General features: G+C 37.9%; 1 protein-coding gene across 1 annotated transcript; it reads left to right on the top strand.

Moving 5' to 3' along the window:
- The first annotated feature begins 7,480 nt into the window (after positions 1–7,480).
- On the top strand, positions 7,481–11,395 carry LOC141249208 (uncharacterized). Its single transcript, XM_073669559.1, has 8 exons — positions 7,481–7,536; positions 7,751–7,899; positions 9,076–9,212; positions 9,492–9,597; positions 9,693–9,811; positions 10,721–10,785; positions 10,874–11,096; positions 11,174–11,395. The coding sequence occupies exons 1-8, from the start codon at positions 7,481–7,483 to the stop codon at positions 11,393–11,395; spliced, it is 1,077 nt and encodes a 358-aa protein (XP_073525660.1).
- The last annotated feature ends 394 nt before the right edge of the window (positions 11,396–11,789 follow it).

The raw sequence follows: 11,789 nt of genomic DNA, 5'->3' as shown, positions 1-11,789 counted from the left end.
ATGCATATTTGACTATGCTTAAATAATCTGGATGGTGTATTAGGCATTTTCAAAACGGAAAGGATTTTTTTATCGTTGATTATTTTTCTAATTTTAATACTACCTGTTGGATCCTGGATTCATCGACACCTTAGTCCAACGAATAGAGGATGGCAACATCCCATCTTCTTAGGCTTGTTGTAGGTTTTCTTATATGTTTTCCACATTTCCTGCTTCTCAATTTTCAAATATCCTGCAAAAGGCCTAAACCCGGAGATGAGAGTCTCCGGACGGGCACTCCGACGCTCAAGTCAGTATTTATATAAATATTATAATTGTCAAGGGAGTTAAGAGGTTTATGCACCGCTCACCGGATTCGTCCAATAATCAAATAACATGACAATGATATGAATGATGTAATTAGGAAATCAGACTAACCTTGCACTCATAGCTTCGTATATATGTGATATGTGTGCGTGACATTGTGTATATGCAGATGTAAGGAATTGTATAGAACAAAGTATTCGTAAGCGAGGAATGTTCGTGTATAGGTACCTTCGTGTACGCATACGAGGCTAGAGTTCTTCACGTAGTGGAGGAATAGTGTAGGTATATGAGGACGAACGTGTAGAAGAACGAATGTATGTGTAGCGACCATTGTACCCTCTCTTCTTCCCTCCATTTACAAAGTGATCTCTTACTATTTATATTATCTCTCTTATGACCTAGAGAGTAAATTTTGATTTTTTTTTCTAAATAGAACTTACTAAATGAGCTTATTTTCCTGTCCAACACTAACTATAGTCTATAATAAAAATTTAATGTGATATTACTATCAACTGAAATCACTTTTTTTGATACAAGGCCTCAAGAAGGTGGAGGTCATCCCACGTCATCACTGAGGATGACCGATTTTTTTTTTGTAATAGGGTGACGGAAGCCCGCAAACTGGGGATCCGTAATCCTGATACAAGAGTCAGGTATGATAGCATTACTGGGTGTGATGAGAAGATGGTCCTTAATGGCTTGAATGACTTGATGGTCCATGGAACCCGATGCGATTAAGTCTGCAACTTGATTTGCTCCTTTATAACAGTGATATATCTGAAATTGTCGGATCTGGCTAAGGTACATCTTAGTATCTTCCACGATGGTGTTGATTTCCCAGGGCACAGTCCACGTATTCGTAATCAAGTCGACGACTGAAAGATTGTCGCCTTCATGACCTTGTTCATTGACCTTGAGACAGATTCCTTGATCGCACGAAGAGTCGCATATGCCTCCCCCTATAGAATCGATGAGCAGGAAATCTGTGATTTGCCGAGGAATAAGATTTTACCTAATGAATCTCGTGCAATGGGTGTCGTAGTTGTTCTTCCCTGTGGCGTGATAGATGCATCAGAATTTATTTTTGTCCATCCCGGCGGTGGTTTCTTCCAAGTGGAGTTCCTGCGTCGATTTGCGGGAGTTTTCATTCTTAGGAGTACCTCATTATAGTTTTGTTGTGCGGATTCCCAGTTGATGTATTCGAAGAATGCCATATCAACAGGGTTGGTTTTAGTGTTTACAGAGTTGAATATTTGTTTGTTACGGTGCATCCAGAGGTGGTACCAGAGAAAGCACATATGTTCTGTCCTACTGTTGTTTGTGAGAAATTGGTGAAGATCGGCCCTAAGATCTGAGGAGCATGTAATGGTATACGAGTGACCTAGTCTTGTTTGAAATTTGGGGATCATTTCTAGAGTGTGGGGACAAGTAAAGAAGAAATGATGGATGCCCTCGGAGGCTATTCCACACAGGGAGCAAAGTGGAGGAACAAGCTGAGCAAAGCGATTGAGTCTTTCTGCAGTCTGAAATAGCTTTCCAGAGAAAAATTCTAATTTTAGGCAGAAGCTAAAGCTTCCAACTGTAGTTAGCAAGAGTGTTTGGTGACGGTGACTGTTGTTGAGAAACAAGTTGGATTGTTGATTTTGTTGTGAAATCAACCTGAGTCTGATAGTTCCTAGATGCACTTGTCTTGCACGTCAACGTCCGGGATGTAAATTTGTGTGATTATGTCCACTATTGGGATGTGGAGAATTGTTGCAAGCTGAATAAGGTCCCATTGTTTAATGGGTAGAATATACTTGCTTACTTTTGTGTGAATATCATGGACCTGCGAGTCGTTATATTGTCTGATATCGATGGACGAAATCTAGTTATCTGTCCAGCAATTTATGGATCGATTGTTACCTACAAGCCATAGTAATCCCTTTTTGAATGTTTGACAGAGATGAGTTAGCCTAGAGAATTGCCAGGACTAGTTTCTTTTCCTATGGTAATCTAAGATACTTCTATGTCCTAGATATTTTTCCATTATTAAACGCGAAAACGGGTTGTCTTGATTTGATTCAATTTTCCATAGATGTTTCATTGGTAAGGATACATTGAGGTGGGATGCTTTATGTAGGCCAAATCCACCAAGTGGCTTGGGTCTACATATTTTATCCCAAGCTAAGAGTGTGTGTGTGTGGGTGGGGGGGGGGGGGGCATTGGAGTTTGGTTTATTCCAAAAGAAGCGTCTGTTGATGTCATCTATTTTGGAGCATACTCCCTCCAGGAGTAGGAAACTTTGCATTAAGTAGTTGTTCATGGAAGAAAGTGTGGAGTGGATGAGGACTGTTCTACCGGCAAACGAGAGTGAGTTCGATTTCCAAGAGGAGAGTTTATGGTTCATCTTTGATATAGCGTATTTGAAACATTCGTTTTTTACTCTTCCAGTTCTAGCTACAATTGGAATACTGACGGGGATGGAGATTGTCGTGATCCCCACGGTCAAAGTAATTTCCCAACTCAGATTCCACTAGTAAGTGGTAAGTAGGGGTCGAATCCCAAGAGAGTCAGTTATAGTCTATTTCTATGATGTAACTCGAACGTAACCAAAGGGGTTTTTTGTTGTTGTTTGTAACTAACGTAATTAAAGCAATGAAAGTAGCAAAAGATTGTTGTAACAATGATTGGGAAAATGAGTTCACTTCCTTTGTATCCACAAAATGTTCATGATAGATTGTTGATCGTCGAATTCTACTAACATATGTTCATATCGTTTAATTTAGTTGTCCTACTCTTTGTTCGTAAATAGCAACTAGTCCAAATAGTCCTAGAAACCCTTATTGTAAGCAATAACCAAGGAAATCCCAAGATTCAAAAGCACAATAGCATAAAGATCAAAGATAAGTAGGCTCATGCAATACCATTGGCAAATAGCCGATACTCGACATGAGTTCATAATCTCTACACAATAAACACTCGCAAATAGTCTATGTAAATCATGCTTGCTACATAAAGGTCAAGGCTTTTCAAATAGAATTGTCAAGTCCTAGCAATATGAATGAAAATAACTCAACCTAGCGTGCACTCTAGATAAAATCAAAATCAAACAATAATAATATAAAGCACCAGAGATTATGAAACAATCCTCAAATTAAACTAAAACATATGCGTTTGAATTCTCACAAGCAAATCTAAGAACAAAGGTTTCAACTTGGAAGTGAACTACAATGGATTTTAGTTACTCATGGCCATAGAAGCCATGAATAACAATGGATGAAGGTAGATAAACTAACCGTGGCTGATGAACTCTCCCAAGCAGCGGCCAAAACAATTGCCAAAATCCCCCTTTCTAAATCCTAAGCTATCTATTATATAGTCTTCAACTAAATAAAAGGAATAAAATAAACGAAACAAATCCTAAAAGTTATGGAAACCTATGGAAATCCTATAAAATAAATCCTAAGAAGATATGGAAACCTTATAAAATAAATCCTAAAAGATATGGAAACCTTATAAAATAATATTAAAGTAATCTCGCAGATAACACCATCCCGGGACCGTCACCTCATCGAGATCTCACATACTCGTCGAGATTCTTCCCTGTGTAGATTCTGATCACTCCTATCTCGACCGAGATCTTCACTTCTCGTCGAGATCTTCTACAGACACTTCTGACGTGCTTTCTCTTGGTATATCCCCGACCGATAATCCTCACTCCTCGTCGAGGTCTTCTACAGAAACTTCTGACGTGCTTTCTCTTGGTAGATCCTCTACCCAGATCTTCACTCCTCGTCGAGGTTCTTCCCTGTATAGATCATATGAAACTACTCGGCGAGGTCTTCCTACGCTGAACTCTACAGAATCTTCGAGGTAGCTCGGCTTCGCCTCTTAGCTTCTCCAACGCTCGTCGAGTACCAATCCATGCTGCTCGTCGAGGATCTGCCTACGCTGCTCCTGCTCATCCTGCGTAGGCTTCTGCTTATCCTGCTCGTCGAGTATCTCTAGCTCCATCCTGAATGTACTAAAGACGAGCACCAGCGGGATCTCCAATACAAAAGTCATAAAAACGCTCACGAGCATTCCGCGAATCTACAAATGAACTCCTAACCTAGATTCCGGAATTACCACTCGTCGAGCACCTAAACACAACTAAACCTAACTAATAGTCGCTGGTTAACACCATAATATAAGCTCCTATCAAATACCCAGATATTTTTTTAATGATGTAGTTATCCGAATATTGAGAATAGACACAAGTCGTTGTTTGGTTTGTGTGTTAATGTTTTTGGATGTTTGAAAGGAACTTTTGTGATAATTGATAGCTAGGCCAGATATATCTGTAAATTTTTGTAGCGTGGACTGAATATAACGCATATTCCGTTCCGTTGCATTAGCAAAAATAATTGTGTCGTCTGCAAAACTAAGGAATGGTATACATGAACCGTGTCCAGTTAGCTTAATACCAGCTCTCCTGTTAGGCCTCTGACTTTCTGATTGAAGGGTTCGTATTAGGAATTCCATGGCCATAATAAATATGGACCGTGCTAAAGGGTCACCTTGTCTAAGGCCAAATTTTGGTTTAAAGACATTACCAGGAACATTATTGACAAGAACCGAGTATGAAGCTGATGTTATACATGCCATAACTAATTTGATCTAGTCGTCATGGAATCCGAATGAGTGAAGTACCTGTTGTATAAATGGCCATTGGATTTTGTCATAAGCCTTTTGTAGATCCAGTTTAATCGCAACCCAGTCTCTTTTCCCTTTACTCTTCTTAGGCAAGGAATGGAAGATCTGATGCGCGATTAATATGTTGTCATGTATGAGTATAGAATTGACAATTGTGGCTTGTAATGGATGGATCAACCTAGGAAATATGAAACTCAGCCGATTGGTTATAATTTTAATGATGATTTTATAAGAGATGTAAGGTGTTAGATAGACTTATAGGATGATAATGGTCGATTGTTATTGAATGGTCAACTGAGATTATAAAAATTTGTGCTGTTTAATAGATCGGGAATGGAAAGAAATGACACTATCGGAGAGAGTAGTATACTGTGATTGTGAATTGTGAATTGTGATGATGGAAGATCGACGGGTAATCCTAGCGTTTGCCGTGCAAAAACTATAAAAAATTCGCCCCACTCGTTGTTGAAGTCTTTGAGTAGTTCGGAGTTGCTGTATCGCACGTGTCGAGCCATTCAGGAACACGGTGTAATACTAATACCTGCAAGCAACGCCAACCCCTCTCTTTTGCCCGCCAAATTCTTACTCGCTCATGCTCCATTAACTCGCCTCCGTCTCCCCAATCCCACCCCAGTTCGGATCTCGCCTGCCGCTGAATTCCCCGGTAACTCGATCTTCCTTTATCTCCATGCTTCTTCTTCTCACTCTACAACCCTAATTCTCGGCTGCGCTTGCCTTCTTTAAATCTTTCGGATATGGTCATTTTGGATCGGAACTTACAAGTTTGGGTTTGGGATATAGTGTGCTTGACTTGTTAGTGTCGTTAGTTTCGAGGTCTGGTCAGTAACTCGTTTCGTTAAATTCGAGGTCTGTTTACATCTCATTTCGTTAATTACGAGGTTCGATTGCCGACTTGCTTATCTTTTTATTCAGCTTCTCACATAAATCCTTTCTTTTTCTGTTTCGGGTTTAGCTAGGCTGCGAATCCGCCAATTCTTCATTCTGAAAAACTTTGTGAATCTAGGAATTGATCCTCCTTACTACGTTTAGTGATATGGTCACTAACAAGTTAAGTTTCTATTTCCCTATGAAGAAGTTAAGTTGTAATGCTGTGATCCATGTCATGATGTCCTTCACTTAGAGTTCAGACTTCATTGTTTTTCCTTTTTAACATTTTTCTTTGTTGCTTGAATTCATTGCCAGACAACCTTTGACAAAGGATTACCTATAATATAATCAGTGTGTTTTATGTCAGATATCCTGATCAGATTCAGAAAAGGATGTCTAGTTAATACCTCTTTTGTTTGCTTGAAAGCAATGTGCTTGATCTTGGGCACCTATGTTAGGGATATCCTAGCAATTAGTTAAGTAACTTTACAGATAAAGACGTTATTTGAATGTAGATTACAGATCACCTAAGTTTATCGCTCTCATATCATCTAAATCTACCTCCATTCTATCTAACTTGCCGGATCAGATATGTAGGATTGATAACTTAAATCCACTAATTTATTTTTATTTTTCTTGCAGGTGTCCTTCTTCTTCCTGTATAATGCACATTACGCATCGCCCCTGCTTGCCTCCACCTCAACGCCTCTCTCTCACGGCCTCCCTCCGCCCATCTTGCTCTCTCTCGACTGGCAACTCTGAGCTTTCAGCAAGGTAAAGTTCCCTATTGATCTTGTTGTTGAAACTGAGTTTTTTTTTTATCTTGCCCCTTTTATCAGGTGATGCTGATATTTAGTTAATAAAAGTTGTAACAACTGGATGTTGATACGTTGCTTTTTATTTCTCTTGTGGATTTGATTTGATAAGCTTCTCGTCTCTTGCTTTGTTTTTTACAAATTCACTCACACACACAAAAAAAGCTAGCAACCGTGCAGGCATGAGCTCCTGACACTCAGGCTGGTATGTCAGGTCCAGGAAAATATGGTTCAAAGGGCTGTTTGACTAGATCAAAGGTTATGCAGACATGTAGCGATAAGTATATTCCTGTGGCCAATGACAATGGATAATAATTCTCTTGGTTATAGCCTTTTAGGACATGAACATTAAGCTTAAACTATTCCATTATGTGGATTGAAACTGATTTGGAGCTCTAAGCATAAAGAAATGTAGTTGCTTTCAGGAGAGAATAGAGTTCCTGCAGACTGTTTGGTAATAAAGTTTAAGAAATTCTCATTTTCTCCATGTTAGCGAGCGTCAAACTACACACAAGTCTCTTTTCATGCGAAGATGACCATAGTTGTTCACTGTCAAATGTTGAAATGTAGAAATGAAAGGAACTTAGGAAGATAGTCCAGATTCTTGGAAGACATAATTATTAATTTCACTGTCAAACCTAGAAAAGAAGCGCCAAAGGCTACTTAAGAAAACAGGACAGAAGAAAACAGTACAACACTGAATTACTACCTCTTTGTGCGATCAAACCAATGGAAATTAAAGAATAAGTACAGCAGCTGTACCATGAGGGAGAATGCATGGAAATGATGGATGAATGCATGTGTATAGATATGAAGGAATCCTTATAGAAGACGATCTTCTCATACTTCTGTAAAAGCAGAGAAGATCTCTAAATGTACTTGCAGGATAACTGGGATGGCATGATTTCACACTTTGTTAACCTGCAAATATGAAAGAGTTTACTGGTGTGCTTATGTCCTTTGCACGTATATTTCCACATGTGATTCAATAGTAGGTAGGCATAGGAATCTGTGCAATGCATATCCAGCTGAAAATGGGAGTATTTTTGCGTTGAGTTTTGCAGGTTTGTTAACAGAGGCTGTAAGCTAGTTGGTTGTGGGTCAGCTGCACCTAAGCTGCAAATTTCCAATGATGATCTTGCAAAGATGGTTGAAACTTCTGATGAGTGGATAGCAGTTAGAACTGGTATTCGCCGTAGACATGTACTTTCAGGTAAGCAAAACTTGCTAGAATTCCCTTCAATGTCTGGATTTTACAGAAAGCAGTGCAAGATCTTTTGAACACAATGCTGACAAAGTAGCAGATTATTTATGTTTTTTTTGTTTGAATTTTGGCATGGCATGCAAGATGGTATTCATTTTCCTATTTATGGTTATAGCATGAGATTTTCGGTAAGATTGTGCCTTTTGATGCTTATTACTGGCACATCCATGTGTCATTTTTAGATGCTAGTAGTGTTTAACAACTTAAAGTTCTAGAGTTTCATTTGATTTAAATGTAGGTATTTATACGGGATGCCCTAGTAGTCTAGTACTTAGAAATTCAGTTAATAGTTTGTTAATAAAAATTAAAAATAGTTTGTGGATTTTAATGATGTTTTTTGTCTCAAATAATGTATATTTTAGTAATCTTATAATCTCCTCTCTATCCCCAATCACTTTCGAAGTTCTGGAGATGAAGAAGGAAATTCAAATTTTTTTTCTCTTTCTATCCTGTTCTGGGCACTTTGGTAATGTGATTGCGGGCTTATTCATGCACAGTGAATAAAAAAGCGATGCCTAAGGCGTGCCTGAGCCAGGGCATTGCCTAGTTGTTCCTAGGCGAGCCTAGACGCGAACTATTTCCAGCTTCCGTAATTAACAAAAAATGCCAAAAGATTATACGATATATTCTTAGTTTTAAATGATGATATTTGATTTTCTTCTTTGGTGACATCTTTATTCTTTCTTATCTTTGTAATAGAATGTTTGTTTCTATCTTATTCTTTGGTAAGATCTTTGATTTTTTTCCATATAAAACTATGCACTACTCCTATTCGATTTTTTGTTTTCTAAATTGACCAACTTTTTTATGCTTCTTAAATGTTTTGATGCTTTAAGACATATGTTTTCTATTGGTTTTACTTTTGAAACTATAGTTTATGACTATATGATATTTTTCTATATAATATGACTTTATATTTCTATAAATCCATAATGCAAGGATTACCGCAGGAAATAAGGTTGAGTGACCCTAGGCGACCCTAGGCGCGTCTAGGGTGGCCCAGCACTCCTTTATTCTTTGTTCCTGCGTCTTCTTTGTAACTCAGCCTGTTTTAGATCAGGTTAACATGTTGTCAGAATTGAAAACGATTTCATGTCTTGTTTTCTCTTTGCCTTCAAATTACAGAAAAAGAAAGCTTGACAGCTTTGGCAACGGAAGCTGCGAAAAATGCTCTTCAGATGGCGCAAGTTGATCCTGATGATGTTGACATGATTTTAATGTGCACCTCAACTCCAGAAGATCTATTTGGCAGTGCACCTCAGGTATTACCATAAGAAATGAAAGAATAATGATAGGCATAAATCATTCATTTATGAAGCTTTTAATATGGGATTTTATTGTTGAATCTAGATGAATCAATTATATGAAGTAACATATTCATTTATTTTTACATTTCAAAATTCATTGCTTTCTCGTGAATGTACTATTGTTAGTGTATATATAATCTACCTACTGATTATCTGCTTATTATAATTCTTTTTTATTTGATATTCTTAAGCAATTCTTTATATATTCTTTACTTTTTTATATCAATGAACCAGATTCAGAGAGCACTAGGGTGCCGCAGTAACCCGTTGTCATATGATATTACAGCAGCTTGTAGTGGGTTTGTACTGGGTCTAGTTTCAGCAGGCTGTCATATAAGGGGTAATGACTTCAACTTCTTGACTCTGATTAAGATTATAATATCTCATACTAAACATTCGTTCTTCCTGACAATTCATTTTTTTTTCCATCCATAGGCGGTGGGTTCAAAAACGTTTTAGTAATTGCAGCTGATGCTCTATCTCGCTATGTTGATTGGACTGACAGGGGAACTTGCATTCTCTTTGGAGATGCTGCTGGAGCTGTATTAGTGCAGGTTTGGGTTTTAAATTTTTCTATTGACTGTGCTATCTATTTTATTCCTTCGTTTCTATGATAAAAACACGAGGTCACGCTAAAGTTTCATCTCGCTATGTATTTTGCACCCGAATCTGTGCTTGATCACTTACATACTCTGTCTCATAGTCTCTTTTAGTTTGTGCGGATACGAAGTTTTTCCTGGCAGTTTCCAATGCTTAATACGCAATAATTTCTGATGAAACTGATTGTTGCTGTGAATGTGGTGTAAGATCGATCTTGCCAGCTTCGTAACAGTAGAACTGTCATTATGAGGCTATAATTACTACAACTTCCTGTTTCTTACTACCAGAGTTGCCAGAATTTCTTAGATCCATCATTTAAGAATTAGAAGAAAAAAAATGTCTTGCGTTAACACACTGATACTTAATGCCCAGAACTTTTCTGGTATAACCTTCAAATCAGAAACAATATATCTTAGAATATATCTGAATTAGTTTTACCTTTTTATTTTCTTACCGTTTATTTTCATGGGACAGTTTCTGGTAAAAATATACCTTACGGTGTAAAACGCTAACAGATTTTAACTGTGAACTTTACTATCTTATATGTGAACCTAGAGTACTTATCTGTGAACCTAGACTATTGTACTAAGATTATTTTAGCGGTTTTCAAACCTAATGCAGCGGTTTTCAACCATAGTGATCGCTCTATGTTCACATATTACGGTGTGAAATGCAAAGCTGTGAACATTACTATCCAAATAATGAACATAGAGTGATGTTGAAAGAAAGAAGGGTAATTTACAATATTGTCACTGCGTCACTTTTCATCACTTTTTGCTTTTTAATCTTATTGCTCAATATTCACAGATTAATACTCTATATTCATTATCTGGATAGTCATGTTCACAGCTTCTAATTTGCAGGCCTGTGACATTGAAGAGGATGGCTTATTTTCCTTCGACTTGCATAGTGATGGTGAAGGGTCAAGGTACGAAACATTTTTATCTCGACGCGCACGCGCTACATATAAAAGTATTCCTCATATTTTTTTATATATATTTTTTTCCCTTTGGCAGACACTTAAATGCATCAATGAGATACGACGAATCAGATAGTGCAGTAGATAGCTTCTCCCCGGGTTTGGGTTTCCCTCCACCACACCCAACTTTTTCAACAATCCAAATGAACGGAAAAGAGGTGTTCCGTTTTGCTGTTCGGTGTGTGCCGCAGTCTCTTGAGGCGGCTCTTAAAAAGGCTGGCCTAACTGGATCCACCATTGATTGGCTACTGTTACACCAGGTAAGTAAATCTTCTGGATTAGCAGCTAATGTGAAATTTAAGGATTTTTAAGGTGGTTTGATTTGATTCATGTGCAGGCGAATCAGAGGATCATAGATGCGGTGGGGACGCGGTTAGAAGTGCCTCCTGAGCGCATCATATCGAATATAGCGAATTATGGGAACACGAGCGCAGCGTCTATCCCGCTGGCGTTGGATGAAGCTGTACGGAGTGGAAAGGTCCAACCGGGACACGTCATTGCAACCTCAGGGTTCGGCGCTGGTCTTACTTGGGGCTCTGCCGTTGTAAGATGGGGTTAAACTTGTTTTCAGATTTCTGTCTAATTGCAATTCTCAGCTGGACATATTGTACTATTGTCACTTCCATTCAATCTGTACAACCATTGCTTGAATATTATTTATTACTAGTTATTTTTTTACTTTGAGAGAAAAATTTAAATTTGTGTTTGGGTTTGTGCTTGTGTCTGTCATTAGAAGGGAGCAGGTACTCTGATTGCTCATCCGTTTGTATGATTTCCAATACCTTTAAATTAGAAATAAGAATGGTTTTATAAGTTATTTCTTAAAAATTATAATATATTTGCAAATTATCTTATTTAAATATAAAAAAAAGCAATGTTTTATGTGAAAAACTTTACTATGAGCAATGAGAATGAATGTCTAGGATTTGAAAAAAGTTAAGGTTTATGATTTA

This window comes from Phyllobates terribilis, unplaced genomic scaffold (assembly GCF_046119375.1).
Source record: "Phyllobates terribilis strain yellow unplaced genomic scaffold, ASM4611937v1 Scaffold_4385__1_contigs__length_61562, whole genome shotgun sequence".
Classification (NCBI taxonomy): Eukaryota; Metazoa; Chordata; class Amphibia; order Anura; family Dendrobatidae; genus Phyllobates; species Phyllobates terribilis.
This window is presented reverse-complemented; position numbering and strand designations above follow the sequence as displayed.